The sequence below is a fragment of the Argentina anserina genome, chromosome 3, assembly GCF_933775445.1.
Source record: "Argentina anserina chromosome 3, drPotAnse1.1, whole genome shotgun sequence".
Lineage (NCBI taxonomy): Eukaryota > Viridiplantae > Streptophyta > Magnoliopsida > Rosales > Rosaceae > Argentina > Argentina anserina.
In genome coordinates, this window is record NC_065874.1 from 7,622,358 (window position 1) to 7,646,123 (window position 23,766).

General features: G+C 36.7%; 4 protein-coding genes across 4 annotated transcripts; 2 read left to right on the forward strand and 2 right to left on the reverse strand.

The window, feature by feature from the left end:
* The first annotated feature begins 1,456 nt into the window (after window positions 1-1,456).
* LOC126786942 (protein FAR1-RELATED SEQUENCE 5-like) lies at window positions 1,457-3,306 on the forward strand. The gene is made up of 3 exons (XM_050512894.1): window positions 1,457-2,597; window positions 2,712-2,884; window positions 3,139-3,306. The coding sequence occupies exons 1-3, from the start codon at window positions 1,457-1,459 to the stop codon at window positions 3,304-3,306; spliced, it is 1,482 nt and encodes a 493-aa protein (XP_050368851.1).
* Window positions 3,307-6,059: 2,753 nt separating this feature from the next.
* LOC126789351 (uncharacterized) lies at window positions 6,060-12,148 on the forward strand. The gene is made up of 22 exons (XM_050515491.1): window positions 6,060-6,445; window positions 6,680-6,854; window positions 7,273-7,352; window positions 7,494-7,580; window positions 7,706-7,756; window positions 7,837-7,954; window positions 8,036-8,092; window positions 8,202-8,266; window positions 8,385-8,468; window positions 8,549-8,599; window positions 8,686-8,748; window positions 8,872-8,918; window positions 9,014-9,083; window positions 9,197-9,259; window positions 9,744-9,833; window positions 9,914-9,952; window positions 10,052-10,279; window positions 10,365-10,450; window positions 10,564-10,612; window positions 10,699-10,779; window positions 10,896-10,989; window positions 11,598-12,148. The coding sequence occupies exons 2-22, from the start codon at window positions 6,737-6,739 to the stop codon at window positions 11,783-11,785; spliced, it is 1,809 nt and encodes a 602-aa protein (XP_050371448.1). The 5' UTR covers window positions 6,060-6,445; window positions 6,680-6,736; the 3' UTR covers window positions 11,786-12,148.
* An 806-nt stretch (window positions 12,149-12,954) lies between these two features.
* Window positions 12,955-17,761, reverse strand: LOC126789350 (ABC transporter D family member 2, chloroplastic). Its single transcript, XM_050515490.1, has 10 exons — window positions 17,523-17,761; window positions 17,240-17,429; window positions 17,054-17,121; window positions 16,459-16,785; window positions 16,175-16,339; window positions 15,427-15,655; window positions 14,586-14,821; window positions 14,172-14,496; window positions 13,591-13,859; window positions 12,955-13,232 (listed from the first exon to the last, which is right to left on the reverse strand). Exons 1-10 carry the CDS (start codon window positions 17,730-17,732, stop codon window positions 13,047-13,049), a joined length of 2,205 nt encoding a protein of 734 aa, XP_050371447.1. The 5' UTR covers window positions 17,733-17,761; the 3' UTR covers window positions 12,955-13,046.
* Window positions 17,762-18,447: 686 nt separating this feature from the next.
* Window positions 18,448-22,345, reverse strand: LOC126786943 (receptor-like protein EIX2). Its single transcript, XM_050512895.1, has 6 exons — window positions 21,669-22,345; window positions 20,600-21,624; window positions 19,881-20,030; window positions 19,679-19,753; window positions 18,656-19,038; window positions 18,448-18,546 (listed from the first exon to the last, which is right to left on the reverse strand). Exons 1-6 carry the CDS (start codon window positions 22,343-22,345, stop codon window positions 18,448-18,450), a joined length of 2,409 nt encoding a protein of 802 aa, XP_050368852.1.
* Window positions 22,346-23,766: the final 1,421 nt, after the last annotated feature.

Consider the following 23,766-nt stretch of genomic DNA (forward strand, 5'->3'; position numbering starts at 1 on the left):
CCTAGACAAACATCTTCTCTCCATATTTTGAAACCATAATTGGATTTTATATAAAGGGTCCTGCTATGCACACACCCCTACCCCATCTCCTTTTACAAAATACCTAAATTACCCTTAAAATTCTTTTTCCTCATTTTTCTTATTTCTTGGCAAGTCAAAGTGTCAAACCTATTATCAATACTTCTCTTTCTCTCAAATGCACGCAGCCCGCAGCCTTTGTCTTCAAAACTCTACTTTGAAGATTTGATGGCAGAGCAAGCAATTCTATAGATCCATCTTTAGAGAAAATTTTACGTTTGGTTTGCAGTGGAGACATGGAAGAACCATCCGAATTCGATGATTCGATCCTTAAAGAATCCATCATTCCAGGTAAGATTCTAATATTAATCAGTTGGTGTATTTTAATCTATCACTCTCTACATTTTGTGTTTCTCACCGATAAGCTCTAAGTTAAGTTGTGGGTTTTGTTCATCTTAGCCTGATTTTCATATAAGTTGCTTGCTAATTGTGGTACGGGACTTGTCAATTGATAACAATAACAAGATGATCCTGCTATTAACAAGAATAAATAGTTTGATATTCTACTAAGGTAGTTGTGAGGATGAGGAATTTGAAAAATTATGGTTAAAGATTACTATTATAGGGTCATTAGGGTGACCTCTTGAGGTAGCCATAATCAACTTTCATTTTATTACGATGAATCAGTTTCACTTGTTAATATAAAGATGAGGTTTGGCAGGATATGAGGGAGAATTAAAAAAAACTCTAATAAAATTTTCGAATCACATAAGCTGCTTGTTCAAGATAATGTATAATCAAGAAGATATTACAATGCTTTTTTGTTTTGATTCTTATTTGTGTCACAATTCAAGTATTTATTTTCAGGAAAATTAATATTATTACTAGTTGTCATTATATATGAATGTTTTAGAATTTTGAAGATCCAGAAAATAAAGGGGAGATAAATGAAGCAGACAACATGCGTTCTTTGCTGGAAGTAAATTTTAATAGTTGGGAAGACCTTATTGTTGTTGTTCATAAAATTTTCATTCATGGAAGGGTATGTAATTGTTATAAGAAGATCAAAACCTGATAAGTGTGTGTTCATCGGCTGTGATAGGGGTGGCAAGTATCGAGACAATATGATGGTTCCATTAGAGAAGAGAAAAAGGAAGACATCATCTTGCCTAATAAACTGTCCTTATAAAATTGTCGGGAGAAAAAAGCTGAAGGGTTATGGAAAGTGGAAGTGAAAAATCTGGCACATAACCATGAACATTCAAAAGACATGTCTGAACATTCATATTGTCGTCAGTTTACAAAAGAGGAGATAGTGAAGATCAAAGAGATGAGTAAAGCTGGCATATCACCCCGGCAAATAATGTCTTCACTTCGGTAAAGTAATCCAGATTTACAAGCAATTACCAAAAACATTTACAATGAGAAGAACAAAATTATGAAGGAGAGCTTAGCAAGTCGTATAGTTATTCAAGCCTTATTGGAAGAACTAGGTCAAGCTGGTTTTAGCTATGACATTGAGTATGATCAAGATGGTCGGCTAACTCATTTGATGTTTGCCCATCCACTTTCAATTGCTTTGACTAAGAGCTATACAAATGTCTTTGTGATGGATTGTACGTACAAGACTAACAAGTACAAGATGCCATTACTAGACATCGTTGGAGTCACAAGTTTCAATACAACTTTCTATTCTTATTTTATCTTCATACAAAGGGAGGAAGAAGAGAACTACGTACAAGCTTTAACATTATTTAGCAAAATTTTGGGAGCCGACGTTCATCTTTTGGTGATCATATCTGATAGAGAATTGGCGTTGATGAATGCTATTAATATTGTATTTCCAAGAACAACCAACATTTTATGTGTTTGGCATATTGAGAGAAATATAGCTATAAATTGTAAGCGCCATATTGAAGAAGAAGCTGATTGGGTCGCTTTATGGTCTACATGGACTTCTTTGATAAATTCTCATGATGGATCGTCATTTAATGAAGCTTGGATTAATTTTGAAGTTGAGTATAAACAAAAGGGTGCTATTCTTGATTATATCAGAGGTACTTGGCTCCCATTAAAAGAAAAGCTTGTGATTGCATGTACTGGTAAGATCTCACACTTTGGTAATCGTGCTACTTCAAGAGGTGAAGGTGCACACTCAATTTTAAAGAAATATCTTCAAGTATCAAATGGAGGTATTCGTGAGGTAAAGGACAAAGTTTGTCTCGCCATTGAAAACCAGTTTGCTGAAATCAAAGTCCAACTCTCGAATGAAAAGATTCACCATCCACATAAAGTTGGTACACCGTTCTTCAAAGAACTTGTTACTCGTATATCTATATTTGCATTGGACCAGCTACAAAGACAGTATGAATTTGCAAAGTCTCGCAATCTTTCATCTCAATGTAAATGTCATTTTTACAAAACCATGGGCATTCCTTGTGCACATATGATCAAGGATCGTAATTTTGAAGCACCGCAATTGAATAGCATTCATGAACAATGGAGAATTGATACAAGATCATTTGGTGTTTGGTTGGATAAGGGAGATGAGATAGATGTTCTTTTATCAAAAGTCAAGAGTAAGTATGAAAGCATGCCTCTTACTGAGAAAGACAATACCAAACGAAAACTTACTTAGTTTCTTGGCGCTTATTTTCCATTGTTATTGGAGCCTAATGTCCAACCTCATAAAGGTCATCCAGTAGGGTCCAAAAACAAAAAGTCATCTAGCTCTACAAAACGTGATCCTTCAGCCTTTGAGATAGTAGAGAAAAAGTCTCAGAAATGTAGCTTTTTTCATGATGAAGGCCATGACGTTCGAACTTGTAAAGTGAAAGGCATAGTTAACTACTGTCTAGTTAGTAATGTAAGTTACCTTTCCTGGTATATTTTATGGTCACCTTTGATGTTCATACTATTTTTGTTGAAATTCATTTGAGACAGATTATTATGCTTTATTGTTATTGAAAATATTGCTATCATGGTTATAACTCAGTGCTAACGTAGATAATACTACATGAATCATTATATGATCTTGGATTCTTGTTGTTTATACTTGTAATACCTCAGTTCCATTGTTCTTTGTTTGTTGATCGTTTACATCATTTTCTTTGCTTGCAGATAGCTCTTTTAAGGCATGATGAATACAAGAAGTCTATTTTGTTTAGAAATGGGAGGACTATCAATCCTGTTTTTGAAGGATTGTTATATTGTCTAGAGCGCTGCTATGAAGGAGATGTTGGTTACTTATATAGTTATATATCCTATAGTGACTTGTATTTTGTTTAGTGTGTTTACAACATACTTCTATAGCAGTTTAGTTTGATCCCAAATTTTCTCTGCACCATATTGGCTATCTTTTATTATCTTGCAATCAAAAACTTTCTTTAGTTAAATATCAATGTTGTGTAAAATTTCATGATTTTATGTATGTGGTTTAATTTCTCATCGTCAATTGGGTTGTTGGATAGCTAGTTCTCACTATATTTGAGTTGAATTTTGGACCCTGGATTTTTAGGATGAATGGAGATGTAGAGTCTCTTTATTTATTAGACTTTGCCCATGTTATGGAAATGGATTTTTATTTTATTTTTTTTAATGATTGATTGAAGCTTGGGAGGTTGATGTTGGTCCTCATTGGAGCTGAAGAAGGCCACATGACAATTTATATATGTGTTTGCGGCAACATTTGTTAAAGAAAAAAGATATGTTTGACTTGCCAAGAAATAAAAAAAAATGAGGAAAAATAATTTTAAGGGTAATTTAGGTATTCAGTAAAAGGAGATGGGGTATGAGTGTCTGCATATCAAATAAGGGTGTGTGCATAGCAGAACCCTATATAAAAAATGGATACTATTGAAATGACTCAATGAGAATATTTTAACACATATAGAGTAATCACCCGAATTTAATGAAGTAATCAATTATAGGAATGAAGATAATAAATTTGAATTACAATTAGCAACTATAAGTGTGGATTAAAACATATATTTTAACACATATATTTGTGTACTCATGTTAAAAAGACAACATAATCAATTTAGAGTTCACATTAGGTGTAGATTACAAAATATTTTAAGTGTGGATTTAGTTTAAAAGGAGGCTCCGGACTTATCTCTAATTTGCTCAAAATTGAATTCTAGCTTCCAATTGATAGTGAAGACAGTACTCATCTAAAGCAACTGTACGTGGATTCTCCAGTCATAGGCGATTAATCTACGGCCGGTATCAAGCTTTGACATAATTACGTAGCAGAGGAGAATCAAACAAATTCCCATTCATGACTGTCGTCGATCAGATCATCAACAATTCAACATAGTCGTTATACCATATGATTCTTCAGTAAATAATAACACATGATTTACATAGTCGAATAGACAGATGAAAAAAATGATATCTTTGAATGAGATTACATGGGGAGGGATTGAGCAGTTTGTTGCGCACCATTTCCTTTACTTAGCAAAGTTCCCTGTTTGAAGATACAGAAGAAGAAGGATGTTTTCCCTTCCCACTAACTATTTCAAGACCTTGATCCAATTGGGTGCTTTGCCTCTTTAACACAAACAAAAATGGAGCCTTTAGTTGCTCAACATGGGCCTCCTAAATTTGCCTTCACACATCTCATATCAACATCATGCTTAGCATGAAGCCATGAATGTTATAAAAGGTGTTTTTCACACTACACCCCAATATACATAAAGTTCTAGCTAGTATCTTTCTCAATTCAACATTTCACTTTGTTTCAAATGTTTGATATATATGATTACGTACCCCGATATATTTTTTTTGATTCAACAACCTATCATAAAAGTCATATAACTAAATCACGTCTCTTGAAAAAGTACGTTATGCTTAAAAGAGCTCAATATAAGAGTACTAAGACCAAATCAACTAGTATGATGTGTTTGGTAAAATAGTTCAGAGGAAAACGGATGTTAATTTCGACTAGATAACACTAGCTAGAGTACCAATCCTCCAACTCCCACCTAACATAACTACCAAAGGGTGTAATACTCCTGTCGAATGAGATAAAAAGAAAGATTAGGGACAGTCCAAAGCATGATTTGGAGGAATGGAAAAATCCAAAACCCTAAATACAATATTTAAGCATGAAAAGGACCATATGTGCACAACATGAAGTCCTGTAAGATGTAACCTAAGTAAGGGATAATGTAGATTAATGAGAGAGGATGAGCATATTCAAATCAACATAGTGGTGAGACTAGTGACCTCTCTCTCTCCCTAGTTTAGAACACGGGGTGGCCAAAGACATATGCATCCACAAGACTTAGGCATATCAGCATATGCAACTGTCAGTGACTCAGTGACCAAAGATATAGAGTCAGTGCCACGTGTCCTGTTTTGTGTCAATTAATATAAAAATCCCAACCTTGTCATGGTGTGAATGAATGGGCTAGAAATGGTAAAAAAGAGAGGAAAAGATGTAACACAATCCCTTAAATCTTTTTATCTCTAATCCTTCGATTCTTGATGCTTGATTTTGCCTTGCTTCCTAAACCTCAAAATGGTTTCACATCTCAAAATCAAGCATATTCTTCTTTTATTGGCATAATAATAAATACCCAAAAATAAAACACTATATATATACGAACAATATAAATTTTCGAGCTTGAAATTTTTTCGTTAATCATTTAACATATATCAAGAAATAGTAGTTCAAATAACACTTGCACGTTTGAGTAATGCATATATATTTAACATTTACTATTAGTAAAAAATGAAATTTTGTATGTATATGAACATTGTGAACATTCAATCGTTATATTTTATTTCACTAATAGTAGTTCAATAATGTCTAACATGTTCAGATAACATATTTATATTCAATTGTATGTACGGTTCAAAATTACACCAGCGCAGCATTGTGAAATAGTGTGAATTCAATAGCGTGACAGGAAGTGGTAATGAAAAACCCTCTAGGGTTTAACTGTCTCATTATATTTAAATCCAAAACAATTAGAAAAAAAAGAAAAAGAAAAATTCCAAGTTAAATAGTGAAGGTATTTTTTCTCTTCTTCGTCTTCTATAAGAGCTTGGTTTCCGCCACCCGCCGCCTGGAGAAACAAAGAACAAAGAAGAGGCCTTTGGGTCCTATCCTTGAATTCCAAAGTCCTCCTCTTTGCGTCTTCCTCATATTCACTGGTCTCTCATTCACGTTTATCACCAAAAACCCAAAACCCACCACCAAAGCAGTGAGAAAGCTTTGAGAGAGAGAGACTTAAAGTTGCATTGCTTTTGTTTCCCCAGTTTCTCTTCGCCTTTTTCTCTCTGCTTCCGTTAAATTTCTCTCCTTTAGGCTTTTGGGTACTTAACTATTTGGTTTGATATTTGTGAACCCACATCAAATCCCAGAAAGAAAAGCTAAAGAGAGACAGGGACCTTTGTATTCACCGCCATTGTGAACAAGGTTTGATTTTTTCTCTATATTTACTTCTCTTTTGTATTTCTAGATTGTGCCCATAAATATCTATGCAGATTAGCATCTTTCACTCTCATTTTTATTTGTTATCCTTTGGTTTTATCAGACTTGCTTTTAGACATTTTAGCCTATAAGTAGTGGTGGACTTGCTTGCTTTCTGTTATTGCATTTAGTCTTCTCCTGTTTGAGTTTGTCTCAGTTTAGTTCTTGGGTTTTGCTCAGATTTTGGTACAAGGAGTTGGGAGGTTGGAAGTTTGGAACTTTATAAACAGAGACAAAATGAAATACGTGTTGGTTACTGGTGGTGTTGTTAGTGGACTTGGGAAAGGAGTCACGGCCAGTAGTATTGGCTTGCTTCTTCAAGCCTGCGGCCTTCGTGTTACGTCCATCAAAATTGGTACGATTCTGTTTTCGAGCTATTAAACTCAGTCTGTTCTGTTTTGAATGTGTTTTTTTTTATTGTCTTGTACTTTTGATATGAGTAAATGAAACAAAAATGCAACTGTTCATTTTTATGTACTTAGATTGCTGTAAATTTTGATTGGTTTTAACTGCCTGGTCGTACAATTTACATTTGGCTGTTGCATTATTAGTGCTGGGATTCTTTTTTTTTTTTGGGTACTGTCTTGAGGGTCAATTTTTTCATAGAGAATGTGAAAGAGCTTTGATTGTATGTAGCTCCTATGACATAGAATTTTACCACATATTTTTGTAGAAATTGCTGGTGTTTGTATTTTTGTAAACAATATATCTGTTGAAGCTTCTTCATAAATCAGTAGGTTATATTGTACTTACAAATGTATTTTTGCATGCAGATCCTTACTTGAACACTGATGCTGGGACAATGTCTCCTTTCGAGCATGGGGAAGTGTTTGTACTAGATGATGGCGGTGAGGTAAATTACCAATATTGTAGGCGGTTGATTAGCCTCTGCGGGTCTGTGCTGCTGTTAATTATTATCTTTAGGGGCAGCTAATGCGCTCAGTTTAGTGGTAAAAGTGAATGTGCATAAACTTGATATTTTTTGTTTGTATAGGTTGACCTTGACCTTGGAAATTATGAGCGGTTTCTGGATCTCACGCTGACCCGTGACAACAATATCACAACCGGAAAAATTTATCAGGTTAGTTGACTTCCATATCTCTGTTTGAGGAGTCATGTTGGTCATTTTGACATAAGTGGAGAAAAAGTTGAGCTATGTCAAATAACCTTTTCTCCTTCTAATTCATGTGTTTGTGACTTCAACAGTCAGTTATTGACAAGGAGAGGAAAGGAGACTATCTTGGGAAGACTGTCCAGGTTTGTTTCTCTTCATTTTTTTAATTTGTGGTTGCAAACTTTAATGTGGTAACTGAGTTATATTTCTCCTTTCAAACTAGGTTGTTCCACACATTACCGATGCCATACAAGAGTGGATAGAGCGTGTGGCAATGGTACCTGTGGACGGGAAAGAAGGTCCAGCTGATGTATGTGTGATCGAATTGGGTGGAACTATAGGTACATTGTCATATATCTATATTTTTATTTTTGTAGGGTGAGATGTTTTTCAACCTATAATTCTCTTTCTCCTTAATGCAGGGGATATTGAATCAATGCCCTTTATTGAGGCCCTTGGCCAGTTTTCGTATCGTGTTGGTAAGTTCTGTGAGCTTGACAAATATAGCACCATATATTTCACATTCATGTATATTTTATACTTTATGCCCTTGGTCTATTCTTTCTTACCAAAGATTTTGTGCATTAGGTCCTGGGAACTTCTGCTTGGTTCATGTCAGCCTTGTGCCTGTTTTGAATGTGGTTGGTGAGCAGGTACTTATATGGCTATACGTAAAAATATGCAGGCTAACTTCAGGCGTTGGTTCCATAAAATATGGTTGAAGGCACGTTCTTACCCAATTTTGACCAATTGATTTCATCCACATTGTAGAAAACGAAACCTACACAGCACAGTGTTCGGGTACTTAGAGGGCAGGGTTTAACACCTAATATTCTTGCTTGTAGGAGTACAAAGGTACCCTTCTGCCTTCCACTGAGGAATTTGTTAGTAGTGAATATAGATCTGATTTTCTTTTTCCTGTGTGTACTTCACAGCCACTTGAAGAGAATGTCAAGGCAAAACTTGCTCAATTTTGCCATGTTCCGGTAACATAACAGCTCTAACTAAAATCTACAATAATTTCCTTATTTAATCTTTAAACTGTTATATACTAATCAAAAAACTTATACAGGCAGAAAATATTGTCACTTTATATGATGTTCCAAACATTTGGCACATCCCATTGCTTCTAAGAGTAAGTATAGTCTTCTCAAATTAACTTCTGTTTTTTTATTTGGAGAAACAAATTAAATTCTGTTGATAACTATTTACAGCAATTTTTTATAATTAAAAGTGGTTTTCTCTTCTATCCAAATAGGATCAGAAGGCACATGAAGCAATCTTGAAAGAACTACACCTTCAAAGGTTTGTCTGTGAAATTCACTTGCTGCTATTATTTTCTCTGGCTGCATATTTGGTCTACTTCCATGGTGCCAATTACATTTTATGTGGTTCTGCAGTGTTGCTAGAGAGCCAAATTTGAAGGAATGGACAACCAGGACAGAAATTTCCTCAAATTTACATGATTCTGTGGGTTTTCAATACCTTTTGATATTTTTTTTGGACAATCAATACTTTCTTATATTAGAAATTGCACAATGTCATATCTTGCTTTTGACTCAATAGTGTTTTGTGCGTTACAGGTTAGAATTGCAATGGTTGGAAAATACACCGGTCTTTCAGACGCTTACCTCTCTGTTTTGAAGGTAGATATTCAAAATGGTCTCAAATTACATGTCTGGTGATGATCAACTTACCAGATGCCATTTTATTTATAAATTTACTTTTGCGTATATGTACAGCTACTTCATTTTGTTCAACTTATTAAAATCATTTTTGCTTTACCGTTGTGCCTTGGTTTTGTGCTTTTTTGAGGTTATTAATGTATCATTGTTTTTCATCTATATACTTCTATAAAACATAAAATAAAGGACTTGTATATTTTATGATCATTTTTATGCAAGTATTAAATTTAAAAATAATTTTATGTTTGAAAATTGATTCAATTACAAATTTACAATGTAAAAAATTACTCAGTGGATATAAAATACCACTGTATTGTCTAGATATTTTACACAACATCCTCATTATTAGTAACCAATTGGTTATTAACATTAAGACATTATGTGGCTATGTGCATGATATGAGAAATGGTGTGTCCAGATTGTAACATTGAGTTTCTTGTGCCAGGCTCTTCTCCATGCATCTGTTGCTTGCCATCGAAAACTTGTTGTAGATTGGGTTGCAGCAGGTGATCTTGAAGATGTTACTTTTAAGGAGGTAACCATAATTTAACTCGTAGAAGCACTTTCCTTTTATATTACATGTAATTTTTAAGCTAATTGTATTACTGCTTCCAGGACCCTGAGGTTCATAAGGCTGCATGGGATCTTTTGAAGGTGATCCTGCTTTACTGATTAATTTGCATTAGCCAAAAACTTTGTTTACATCGTTGGTTGCTTATTCAGACTTTGATTCTCCGGAGGTCTTCATTGCAGGGTGCTGATGGGGTCCTAGTTCCTGGAGGATTTGGCGATAGAGGAGTCCGAGGCAAAATTCTTGCAGCAAAGTATGCTCGTGAAAACAAAGTTCCATTCCTTGGTATTTGCTTGGGCATGCAAATTGCTGTTATCGAGTTTGCACGTTCTGTCCTTGGTTTGTTTGATGCTAACAGCACAGAGTTCGATCCTGAAACTACGAGTCCTTGTGTCATTTTCATGCCAGAGGTATTATACTTTTACATAAGACTATAATCCAATACTTGATTTTTTGTGTTGTTTTCTAAAGTAATTTTTTTTTTTAAAATGAAAGGGTTCAAAAACTCATATGGGAGGTACCATGCGTCTGGGATCAAGGAGGACCTACTTTAAGGTCACTGACTGCAAATCTGCAAAACTGTGAGGACTTGCATCTTATCTACATATATGTATATAGAAGAAGACGCGACCGTTTTCCTTGCAATCTAACTATCTATTCACTCTTGCTGATATTGTTTGTGGATTATGTTTAGGTATGGAGATGTCGCTTTCGTTGATGAACGGCATCGACATAGATATGAGGTGAGTTTTGTTCATGCATGCAATTCAATAGCAGAACGCAGTATGTTTTTCTCCATATTCATAAACAAGCTTGTTGTGGTTTGCAGGTCAATCCGGAGATGATTTCACAGTTTGAAAATGCTGGCTTATCATTTGTTGGTAGAGACGAAACCGGTCGGCGAATGGAGGTTAGCATGTTTTAGAGCATGATAGGTCTTTTTGTATATGATGGCCTTATTTTTGCCTGGTAGTATGTTCTGTATATATGTAATTACCATCATCTAACATAGTAGTAATGCCACAGATTATTGAGCTGCCTGCCCATCCATATTTTGTTGGTGTCCAGTTCCATCCGGAGTTTAAGTCAAGACCAGGCAAACCATCTGCTCTGTTCTTAGGTAATTTTTTCCCCTGCTATTGGAACATGATGCTCTTAACTATTGTTTGACTCAATGTTTTGTTACATTTATGAAAAATGCTTCATATGGGTAAGACTTGCAACACTGAGACTGCATCTAGTCTTGGCCACTCACTTCTCTGACCAATGCACCTGGATGGTATATTAATAGATGCAAATTTCAATTGTGAGCGCTGGGTAGCACTGTCGTAGAATCCTCCAGCTCTAAGTTAATAAATGTTCTCAGATGCATAATCTAGAAAGTATCAACTTTGTTGTCCTCCTGTGCTCCTATGAACGAACGATTATGAAATGTGGTCGTCACTTAAGAAAATTGTGGAGGTCACTTTTACTGTATAATCGTAGTGGCTACAGTAAACAAGGACAATCCTTATTGCTTGTGCATTAATTATACAGGGATTATAGAGCAGGATCATTGTTGATTAATTTTATTGTTGAATCATTATAAATCTCTACATCCATGATATTCCATGATCGAAGAAAAGTTGTGTATTTCCTGAATTTTATAGATAGATGGATCATTTGCCATGCGGTCTCATATGCTCAGGTTTTCTCAGTTTCTGGTAAATTTCATATTCTTTTGTACAGGACTGATAGCAGCCTGCAAACGTTCAGACACGATCACACCAATCAATGGGCATCTGGTGAAGCCCGTCGTAAATGGGACTAGTAATGGACACTTCACACTGAAGTCCCACCAGAATGGATATGCATTTAAGTCATCAAATGGGGCACGAAATGGTGTGTATAGCAATGGTAATGGCGTGCACTTGTAAGAGAGTTTGGGGCCTTTTGGTTATGTTTCTCCGAAGTGCTTTTGGTAGCTGTCGGTTTATGATGTACAGAAGCTGAGTTTGGGTAGATGGCGTAGCTCGAGAGGACTTGTCTTCAGGATGAAGCTGGATTTTGAAGTAGAATGACAAAGCTGGTAACTCCCAAGAAGATTTGGCTTGAAGTTTGATGTTGCTCCATTTAGCTGTCATTTTATTTGCGTTTCCTTTTTAAAAGTATATGAGAAGACTTTTGGCTTGTTGGCCTTGGAAAGGAGGAACTGATAGACGCATTTCAATATATGTTTTAAAGGAATTGACTTGTTTCTTCTCCAAGTATCTATTAGAAAGTTAAACGCTTTGGCCTGATTCCCGTCTGATAGCATCTTTCATTTTCTCCTTTTGGGAAGAATTAGACGTATGCGGGTGGTGGTATTACAATTAGGACATTTTCTTCAGTGGAGGGTGGGGTGGTGATCGACAATCTTTCATTTTCTTCTGTTTAACAAAAGACTAATACCAGTGATATTCTCCAAGCCACTAATGATAACGTGTAATTTCTTCCACAGATTATTCTTATTTCAAGTTTATGATTGTGAAGATTGAAAATGGTGGATATATTCTTCATGTCCCAGATTTGAAATTGCCAACTACGGTCAGTATGATTTTCATATATGACCAAATAGTTGCTTCAGTTGAAGATAATCTTCCAGAGGTTAACAGTGTCAAAAGAAGTGTTCGAGCTGCTGTTTAAATCTGAGTTCCAACAATTGCTTTCTTCTCTTAGTTAGATATTCAAAACCAAGTACCATGGACTCATGGAGGAAGACTTGACATTCTTACAGACATCACAAATGTGACGTGTTCCACTCAACAAATGAAATGCAAAATGTGGCTGATGCATTTGTCAACACAAGGCGAAGGGTTCAGTCTACAAAGTCGTACATGATTTCGCGCAGTCGTTTAAAATCATGAATGAATTGCTATATAGTTGATCTTATGTAAATGGCTGTGAACAACGGAAGTGTCTTTAGGCCTCAACATTAGTTCCTTCGATTCTTCTATCACACTGCTTGATAAATACATTAATGTCACTGATAGCTAGAGCCAATAGAAATGCACAAACCCACGCCATCTGACAGGGATATTATATTATTATTACATACTGTTCTGGGGTTACATTCCAATATATGGTGTTAATACTTAATACTGTGGACCAAAAATCAAGTGACCTAGAGTAAGCCAGGTCAATGTAAAAGAGCTAGGACTAGAGATTTGACAGATTATACAAATTGTCTTGATTGATGGGTTCAACGAGCCAATTTTGTTGGGCATTGCTTGGATCCACGGTGGATATACGCAAGTTCTTGTTGTGGTACTGATATAGAGTTCTCCGATGGCCAATGCTAATATAAGTGATGCCTGCTCTTTCTATCTGCTTGTATAGATGAGCCTGCAAACAGGAAGAAAAAAACAGTTGCTAAAACTTGTGAGGAACAGTATTTGTTCTATGCATTAGTAATGTACAGATTTTGACATTATTTTCTGGCGTTCAAATACATTACACATCTAACACATTAGAACAGACTAATGTCCTACTTTAAAATAGGGCCAATATCTGGAGGTACTCTTGACCGAAAGTCTTCAAGAAAACATTTGTGAAGGAATAAATGATTTGGAAGACAGAAAATGGGTCCTGAGAGTCTATATGGAAATAGTTTGGTAAAACATGTAATGTGCTTCAGCTGAATCTTGATTACTAGACGTGCATCATCAATAAAAGGATAAGATAACTTCTATAGAATGCATACCTCGTTAGCTTCATCTAATGCACTGGTAGATTCATCTAAAAGAACCAACTTTGGTTTTGAAAGCAACAGGCGTGCAAAAGCAAGGCGCTGCTGTTCTCCGAGAGAGAGGACACTAGACCATTCATAAGTAGAATCCAAGTTACTGAATCGGGGTAAAATATAGCCAAGGCAGACATCGTCCAAAGCCTGTATCAGATCCTCAGTTGTGGGTTTAGGCATTGCAGTCTTACACTTTGAGTTTGGAGCCTGCATCAAGAAGGGCAGAGAACCTGCAAGGTATATTCATCGATCACATGATCAGTTTAGCTGATTATACCAGGATATTAGAGTATAAATAATACAGCCACACAGAGAACAAAAAACTAAAGTAAGCAGATTAAGAAGGCGTGTTGAACTATATATCAGAGATTAACACCAGATAAAGTGACTGTTCAAAGACATCCAAGAATACTGATTGCATGCAGTCTGTATAGGAACAATTATAAATAGTACTGTACTTATCAAGATTTTAATCCAAACAGCAATTTAAATTTCATAGGAACTTGAAAACACAAATTTGCACACATGGGGGAAGCACATACCCGTTGATTTACTAGAACCTGATGTGGAAGCCTCATCATTAGCCCATGTAGGATACAGCAATTGTTGCCGAAGTGTTCCCAGAACCATATAAGGCCTTTGAGGAAGAAAAAATATGCCCTTATAATTCCGATTTGAGGGTCTTTCAAGTTCCCCATTTCTATTAGCAGTGGTATCAAGGGGAGCTACATCTGAAGACTTGGATGGTAGAACTAGAAGCTCTTCTTCATCTTCCACATAGAACGTGATTTTTCCTTTACCAGCACTCCAAAGACCAGCCAAAGTTCTTAACAAAGAAGTCTTACCACTCCCACTAGGTCCTGTCACCTGTTAACACATTCAAAAGTTCAGCTTCTACCAGATCGTCATTTTATCAAGTGAACTAGTGAAATTTTAGCATAAATGGATTTACAAACCAATAGATTTTCATTGTTGTTGATCACCAATGATAAATCCCTAACCAGAGTACTGCTACTTGGGGTTTGCACAGTCAAATTCTCTATAGCCAGCAGCTTTTCATGCTTATCTATGGGCATGGATCCATTTGGCTCCAGTTCAGCTAAAGTTTTGACATTACAATACGTAAGACTTATCCCTTCTGCAGGGTCAGACTGGCGTTGAGAGCTGATATCCAAATAGTCATCAAATTCACCTGCATATGTGGAATATTAGGTGGTAAAAGGTTGAGTAAACAACACTAAAGAGATTTTATGCAGAACCAGCACATTATGCCTCGCAGTACCAAACAATTTTCCAAATTACAAGTAGATTTCTGCGAGAATAATAGATTAAACAGAAGGAAAAAAAAAACTTAGAATATGAATGAAGATGGAACAAATCTAACTGGTATATTTTTAGTACTTGTAATTTTAAATGCAATAGAAAAGCTACATCTGAGTAGATAAGTGAGTGGAAGATACTAAAAACATCATATATAATCTAGCTTTACATTACTGAACAATACATATATCATTTGCTGAACTAGATATTAAAAAAAAGGGGAAAAGTAAGTGATGTATGTGTCCAAAGTCTGAATGAAACCATAAGGTGGAAAATGAACAAAAATTGCATGAGAAAGATAGTAAACTATTGCCAGTCTTGTTCTTGGAATGTGAGGACTCTTCTATATTCATTGTAAAAATATATATATACATCATGAATTGTTTTTTAAAGTTCAATCATGACAGACTTCAAAGATTAACCAAAAAAAACACCAAAGCTATAGCAAAGGAGGAGAGAGGGACACGTAGACTGTACCAAGTCGGTCAATTACTGCTGAAAATGCGCTTATAGATTGGAATTGGTACACAATAAGGGAGAAGTCCCCCAGGATATGATTAAAAGCAGATACTGACTGATTAATGACACCAAACTCAATCTTTCCGGTGAAGTACATAGGAGCAACGACGGCAACAGGAAGAATTTGAATAAGATAGCGGTATCCACTGGTGAAAAACTCAAGATTTCTCGAAGATATTAACAATTGCTGCAAGGTATCACAGGAATACAAGGTTAATACAAAATTTATATGGACGACCTTAAAAAATGTGTACGTAGAAAATTTTACATCAGTAGGACTACTAAATTGAAATAAAAAATCATGGCAGAAAAAAATGCTGCAAATTAACCGCAGCTGATCATGTACTTTTCTATGTCTTCAGAATTAGACTCACATAGGAATGATTATTTTAATAATCCAATTATATCTTGAGACAAAATCATACAAGATACAAAATAAATTAAAGCCTCTTTGTGGATATCACGTGTAGCATCAATAATTCTGTTATCCAGGAAACTGCAATAGGGAATGACCAGCGTACAGTATTATTACAATATCAAGAAGAAGGGGGCAAACATCATTGCAGTTTATAGTAACTACTCTATTACAAAAAAAAAAAAAAAAAAAACTACCAAAATACACATTATTGCATACGAGTCATAGAAAGAAAGTTCTTAATGTAAAGGCCCGAAGTGCATGCAAAGAGAAGTTTATATTTGTTCTTACAGTTAGATTCTCAAAAGCACTTTTGAAGCGTTGCAGCAAAAGTTGCATTTCATTGTCTTCACCACTATAGAAAGCAATTGATTCAGCATTTTCTCGAACACGCACAAGTCCATAACGAAAATCTGCTTCCTTTTTCTCTTGCAAGAAGTTTAAAGTCACCAAACCCTGAAAACAAAGATAACATAGTTTCATCAAATCAAAGCTGGCATCATCCCTTATTGTCAAAGACACCAATACATGAAGATGGAAATAAACTTTTGCAACTTGAGTTCCGGATAAGTTACCCTTCCAAGATAGACACTGATCACTGTTCCACCAATGGAATATACTAGAAGAACAACAAACAGTGGAGGATAGATACCAAACAAGATGTTACTGAATGATATGAGATCTATCACAGCATTGAAGAGTGTCAAAGAGAAGGAAAGTGCCGTCCCCGTGAAAGAACTCAGATCATCAACAATCCGCTGATCTGGATTATCAATGATCGATTGGGATTGAATTCTGTAAAATGTCTGGTTGCTCAGATAACGGTCGATGTAATAACGCGTCATCCATGATCTCCACCTCAACGAAAGAGTTTCTCTTGCATAATCCCGCAACACAAAAATCTGCATAGGCAGGGAACAAAAAACATCAATCTGATAAGATCACTTCAACGTAGCCTGTAAAAAATTAATCAAATTGCAACCTAAGTTGACAATGAACCCCAAAAAGGTAACATGCAGCTTTCTTTAATAAACTCTAGGTAGACATAACTCAGCTGTAAGCTAATCCCAACAGTCGACATTACTACATTATGCATTATCAGTATAAACAAAAACAACTAAACCAAGAGGGAAATGATACCTAAGCGAAAGAGCAGCAATTGGTGCTCACCGGAATTCCACCAGCAAAGGCACCCAGGTAGTACAGTAACTGCTTCATGAACTGCTCTTGATCCTTATCTTCACATCACCACCATCCAAAATTTCACCCCAAAACAAAAATACATCAGCAAAAAGCTTCCAACCTCATCACAAATTCACAGCAGTAGAAAAAAAAAACAGAGAGAAAGAGACTGACTGGCGAGGGCGTTGTAAAAGTCGCGGCCGAGGAAGTTGAAGCCGACGCTGATACCGGTGGTGGCGAGGGTGAGAAGAAAGACACTGCCGAGCTGGATCCTGGCCTGGAGTTTGTCGTCGGAGGACCAGTACGGCGCCGCCACCTTCCAGAATCTTCGGAGCAGCGTCTTCAAATCCGAACCTTCTCTTTGCTGCTACCCCGACATTCATTGAAACTAAACTAGTTCAGATTCACTCAAACCAAAACTGTAACAAGTGAAACTAGTCAGAACTAAAGAACGCACCTTTTCCGGCGGAATTGGAGGGACAACTGGTGGCGGCGGTACAGAAGCAGCAGTGGCGCAACGCCAAGAAGCAGCGTGGTTTCGTCTCCTCCTAGGAGTGGGCATTGCGAGAAGCGATGATGGGAATGGTGTCAGTGATCTAATGTGACCGTGGGAGTAGGAATGAGGTAAAGAGAGTGAGATGTACTGAGTTTGTGCTAGTATTATCATTTTTGCTATCTAAATTTGGTTTCTTCTTCTTGTTCTTCTTCTTCTTCTTCTTCTTCTTGTGTTTTAGTTTCTGGTCGTCTTTTGGTACTTTACGAGCTACTGGTTTTTCCCGTTTTAGATTTTTGCTATTGAGTCTACAGAAGAGAATATTGGATTATCCTTGACGAATGATCCCCATAATGCCACGCAACAATTTCTCTACTTCTATTTATCATCCGTAATCTTGATTTTTACCCCAAAAACAATTGTGGTTTGGACCAGATGCATATATAGTACTCAACTATTACAATGTATATAAATTCATTTTCATGCTCACAGCCTCGGTAGGAATTTCTGATCAAGGTTTCCAGCATGTTGACCCAAAATAAAATTAAGAGGCTATTACAAAGAATTTGGGAATGATTTTAAGCACAACAATACAACTAAATGCTGAACTCAATAGATACTCCCAAGTCCTTTTACAAGTTTTCCAAAGGCATCGAACTAATATCAGCAAGTTTCATATTGATTCAGCCACAAAGTTGCTAGAATCATCTGGTATATGACACAGCTCAATTATTTATTACAAACCAAACTATAAAGCTCACAAGTCACAACAATATAGATAATTCAAAATTAAACACTCTGGAAATACTTCAGAACAATACCGGTCTTCATCTTCACCACTACCACGACCAGCACCAAAGGATAGTATATATTAATAGACAGCACCTCATCAAAGAAAGCCACAAGCCTTGACTGCATCTTCTTCTCCAATTAAGCCTTCTTTTGCCAACGAGCCACTCTCCATGCCAATGCCAACCTCTCTTGTATGCTATCAAAGAACCGGAAATAAGCATACCTCCATGATTTCTTGAGAATCAATGTGCCGCACACACTCCAAAAGCCTATGATGAAACCGAGTGTAGCGCTTACATACATACCAAACTTCCCATTCTCATGATCGTTATCTTCACCATCAGGTTCAGCCGGTGCGGGTGCACCGTCTCCTGGCCAGAGTGAGAGAGGAGCCCCACACAAGGATGGATTGCCTTCGTAAATGGATGAATCTCGAGTGTTTGAAGCTGGTTACCAGAGGGAATTCTTCCGGACAAGTTGTTGTGGGACAAGTTCAAGTGAGACAGAAAGGTCAATGACGAGACACTTTGCGGGATCTGCCCGGAGAGGTGATCGTGGGAGAGATCAAGAGTTTCCAGGAGCTGCATGTTTCCAATGTTGGAGGGAATGTTTCCGGTCAGATGATTTATGGACAAGTTCAAAGTCCCTAAGGCAATGAGGCTGATTATTTCTTCGGGGATTTCACCTTCTAAATGATTTGATGACAAATCAATGGTATTTACTAAATACAGAGTCGTGTTATATATAGGGCTGTTAATAGGTCGTGTCGGATTGGGTTCGTGTCGGGTCAATGTATCTCGCGTGTTATAAAATGTAAACCCAAACTCAACCCATTTAATAATTGTGTCAAAAATTTAAACCTAAACTCAACCCATTTATTAAATGAGTTACCCGTTTCCAATCCGTTTAACCCATTTAATAAATATATTTGTCGTTTTAGATAAGATAACTAACTAAAACAATAATTAAATAAAAAAATTCATTGTATTACCCAAAATTCTAGTTCAAAATGAGAAAAAACTTATTAAACCTTTATATATATATAATATTATCATTTTAAATAACTTGTGTACGCGTATTATATATAAAATTTAGTTCGATTTTTTATTAAACGTGTCATGCGGGTTCATTTCGTATTAGCGGGTTAACCCGTCGTTGACCCGTTTATTAAATAGGTCATGACAAATTGACCCACCGCTTACCCTCTTTTTAATCGTGCGGGTTCCGAGTCGTGTTATCGGGTTGTCTTGAAATTGACAACTCTAGTTATATAGGTACTCTCGTCTGCTGATATATAGACGAACCCAAATTCCAAGGGCTAGTCTCACCATTAACATTGGTCAAAGCAGTCAGATTATACAAACACCCGGGAATGGGGCCTGAAAGATTGTTGTGGGCAAGGTCTATGATATGAAGAGATTGAACAGAGCATAATTGACTGGGGATATGTCCGCTCAAAGAGTTGGATTGCAAGTTGGAGCCTTTGCAAGTGTAGTCCCAGTGGAGGTATGCTTCCAGTAAATTTATTGCCTCCAAGATTGATACTGATCAATTCAGAGCTGTTCTGGAGTAGAGCAGAAGGAATTTGACCCTCAAACTTGTTTTTACTCAGGTCCAATACCATCAATGATGTGGGAATTGAAGCGGGTATATTGCCAGACAAATTGTTGTCGGATAAATCTACAACGATTAACAAATATGAATTTCATGCTCGAGGAAATTCAATGTTTTAAAAAACTCGCCTCAAGGTTCGCATGAGCCTTAAAAAGCTTAAAGCTACTTACATAACGCCTCTGTTTTTCGGTCTGGACACCGAGGCTCTCCTTTTACGCCTTATGTTACGTTTTTTTACGTATTTTACGCATTTTACTACGCTTTAGAAAATAATATTTTAAAGTATATTTTTTATATTTATTTATATAATGTGTTTAATTTGTGAAAACTATCTAAAATGTTTGGATTATGAATTTCATTATATCTAAATGTAATAAATTGGAAAGTTCTTATGTATATTTATTCTTTTTGTATGTGTATAATTATATATTTACACATTTAATTATTAATTTTTTATAACATAAGGCTTACACCTTATGCTCCTCAAGTTCTAAGACTTAAAGCTCTTAAGAAAACGCTTTAAAGTACGGCTTCGCTTTTTAAAACATTAAAAATTCCCCAGACAAGTGATTGCTTCTTAACAGTTAACACTAAGACTTCCACAATCGACATGTTGCACAAAGAGGGTGGTATACTTCCATCCAGATGATTGCCAGATAGATACACCTCTCCCAAGTTCGGCAACAATTGACCGAAATTTGAGGGAATTGGCCCCGAAAGTAAATTACTTCGAAGATCGAGAAATGCGGCAGCATCACTAGACCAATGTGGCAGGGGACCCTCAAATCGATTATTACTCAATTGTATATGACCCAAAGATGAGAAGTTCATGTGAAATGGAAGTTTTCCACCAATTTGGTTGTGAGATAAATCCAACCGTGTGAGTTTGAAAGATACCTTCACCCACCATTCTTCTGGTAAGGAGTCTCTTATTCCAGTATTCCTAAGTACGAGCCATGTTAATTCAGTTTGAGATTGAAGCCATGCCCGAAAGGCAGGACCTACTATGCAGTTGACAATGTTGAGTGTATCAAGCTGGAAAAGAGGAACCCACTCCTGAGCCATGTTTAAAAAGAGGGACACATGTCGTTGGCCTGTGCTGATTGCAAAAAATTCCAACTTTGTGAGGGTTCGGAAATGAGCTTCAGTTAGATTACCTTCCCACGCATTCTCAGATAAATCTAGGTGAACTAGCTGAGAGAGTTGTCCTAAACTTGATGGAATGGACTCATTCATATGATTTTCAGAGATGTCCAGAGTTTCCAAGGATGATAAATTACCAATAGATTCTGGAATGGAACCGAAAAATAAATTTGATTGGAGGTTGAGTTCCTTGAGATTTTCTAGCATTCCTAAGGTGGTAGGTAGTTCACCTTCCATCTTATTGCGGGACAAAACAAGTGACTGTAGTCTATACTTTGTACAATTTGAGAACCCATTCAAAATCTCTTCCAAACCACCACTGAACGAATTCTTTGAAATATGTAGTATCCTTAGGCTGCAAAGAGTACCAATGACTTTGGGAATTTGACCTTGGAAAGAATTATTTGTTAAATCAAGGTCTTCCAAAGACTTGAGGTTTCCAAATTCAATAGGGATGGGGCCGAACGAATTGCGAGATGCATCAAGTTTTTTGAGGTTAGTAAGATTGAAAAACCAGCTGGGAAATGAAGAATTAATAAAATTCTTTGATATATGTAGAACCAATAGGGATGTGAAGTTGATGGTGGGCAGGGAGAGTGGAAGCTGGTTTCACCAATATGGCAATTAGACAAATGCAACTCTAATAGGGAAGGAAGCATGTTGACATCATGTAGCCAACTTTTGCCAGTGCTGCTAAGGTTCACACCTCCAAGATCGAGGTATTTTAGGGAAGGGAGACCATTAAGCCAATTTAAACTTTTGGAATGAAACTCACCAGCTAAATTAAGGTCAAGAAAGTTCAAATTTGTGAGGCTGCCAAGAGCTGGGGGAATCTCTCCGGCAAATGAATCATATGAGAGATTAAGATACCTCAAACTGGTAAGGTTCCCAAAGAAATCAGGAATTGGAAGTCCATAAAAATAATTTCCGCTGAGGTCAAGGTAGTACAAATTCTCAAGGATAAGCAAAGAAGGATTAATCTTACCACTCAAAGCAGTCCCCACGTCGAAAGTGTTCAACTCTCCAACATAATTCGGGTTTCGGAGGTTCATCTTTGCAACGTGACCAGTACGGTTGTTGCATGAAATCCCTTCCCATCTACAGAAATCTTGACCCACCCAAGATAAAAGCCTGTCGGAGTAAGTATAATCAATATCTAGATCTCCTTTGAAACTGAGTAGCGCTCGTCTCTCTTCCTCGATGCATGGTGCACTCGGAAGGCCATCACCCAAACACATTTGAGAGTAGTCAGCAGATATGAAGATGCCAGAAAAACAAAGAGCAAGTAGTGAGTAACATAGCTCATGAGGAAGCCAAAGCTGGGAGGCTTGAAGAGTTTAGCACAGAAACTATCCATGATTGTACAGACTTTTCTTTCAACTTGTGGAAATGTATAGAAGTCTAAAAACGAGTAGCATTAAATACTGATTAGACTAAAATGAATGGCGTCCAGGTATTCCAAAGTCATCAACGGCGAAAGTTATTCAGTACACCGCCCGTGAATATACACGGGTCATGTGAACCGTTAGATTTGACAGGTGGACAACATTGTAGAACGATGGGGTTGACGCGCTTGAGCTTCCTTAGTGAGGCGAGTCAAGGTGAGCATAACCAACCACCCCAGTAATCATCGGAAAAGAAAAACAATAGCAAGCTTTTCTAGTTCTATGGTTTTGTTCTCAAGTGTGTGTCTCACAAGACTTGGTATCTGTAATTTATCATCTCTGAATTCAGATGTTGTTCTTAAGTTTGCATGAGAATCTTATTCTTCTCATTCTTAATGGGGTGCTTACCCTATTATGTTTAATTGCAAGTTGGGTTATCGTAAATCTTCAATTTGGCCAGGTTTTCGGTCAATTGCTTCTCACTTTAAGCAAAGTTGTCGTTGGTTAATTGGGAATGGAAAGTCGGTTAGTTTTTGAAAGGATAAATGGCTTGAGGTGCCTTTGCTAGAGACTTTGGGTATCTCAAATTGGTCGCATTTTAGCAATCTTCATGTGGCTGATTTTATTTCTAATAATTCATGGCAGTTTCCTCTATTCTTTTCTCACAATTTTCCTGTATTGGCCAAACAGAATTCTGATATTTCCATTCCTCTCTCTGATGAGTCTGATATGCTTATTTGGGAACTCTCTTCATCTGGTGAGTTGTGTTTTTCTAATGGATATGATTTTATGAGGCATCATCTCCCTGTGAAAGTGTGGGCATCTAATTATGGCGGTATTACATTCCTCCACATTACTCTTTTTTGGTTTGGAGAATTCTATTTGACCGGCTACCTACTGATGATAGGCTGCAAATATGTGGAATTCATGTGGTGTCCATCTATCAGCTTTGTTATTGCTTTGTTGAGACTTCTTTGCACTTATTTTTACATTTGTCTTTTTCTCAACGTGTCTGAAGGTGGCTAGCGGTTCAGTTTGACATTTCTTTTTGTACTTCTGCCTCTCTGATAGATTTTTGGGTAAGCTATTGTCGAAAACCTTTCTCCTCTCAGCTTTATAATTTGTGGCCAGCGGCAGACATGTTTACGTTCATGGCTTTATGGAAGGTTCGGAATAGGCTAAGGTTTGACAATCGTCCCCCTATTTTTTATAAGTTGTGTTGCTCAATTTTGGCTTGGATTCGTCAAATTAACCATTTTGCTCTTGGTCAGTTT

Coding starts and splice junctions, on each gene's coding strand:
- LOC126786942 (XM_050512894.1), top strand. CDS start 1,457: ATGAAGGAGAGCTTAGCAAGTCGTATAGTTATTCAAGCCTTATTGGAA. Junction 2,598..2,711: donor TCTTTTATCAAAAGTCAAGA/GTAAGTATGAAA, acceptor AACCTCATAAAG/GTCATCCAGTAGGGTCCAAA. Junction 2,885..3,138: donor ACTACTGTCTAGTTAGTAAT/GTAAGTTACCTT, acceptor CTTTGCTTGCAG/ATAGCTCTTTTAAGGCATGA.
- LOC126789351 (XM_050515491.1), top strand. CDS start 6,737: ATGAAATACGTGTTGGTTACTGGTGGTGTTGTTAGTGGACTTGGGAAA. Junction 7,353..7,493: donor TACTAGATGATGGCGGTGAG/GTAAATTACCAA, acceptor TTGTTTGTATAG/GTTGACCTTGACCTTGGAAA. Junction 10,451..10,563: donor GACTGCAAATCTGCAAAACT/GTGAGGACTTGC, acceptor GATTATGTTTAG/GTATGGAGATGTCGCTTTCG.
- LOC126789350 (XM_050515490.1), bottom strand. CDS start 17,732: ATGATAATACTAGCACAAACTCAGTACATCTCACTCTCTTTACCTCAT. Junction 17,122..17,239: donor CTTTTACAACGCCCTCGCCA/GTCAGTCTCTTT, acceptor GGTGATGTGAAG/ATAAGGATCAAGAGCAGTTC. Junction 15,656..16,174: donor GTGCTTTTGAGAATCTAACT/GTAAGAACAAAT, acceptor GATACCTTGCAG/CAATTGTTAATATCTTCGAG.
- LOC126786943 (XM_050512895.1), bottom strand. CDS start 22,345: ATGTGTTTGGGTGATGGCCTTCCGAGTGCACCATGCATCGAGGAAGAG. Junction 21,625..21,668: donor TCAACTTCACATCCCTATTG/GTTCTACATATA, acceptor TTCATTTCCCAG/CTGGTTTTTCAATCTTACTA. Junction 18,547..18,655: donor TCATGAGAATGGGAAGTTTG/GTATGTATGTAA, acceptor GTTCTTTGATAG/CATACAAGAGAGGTTGGCAT.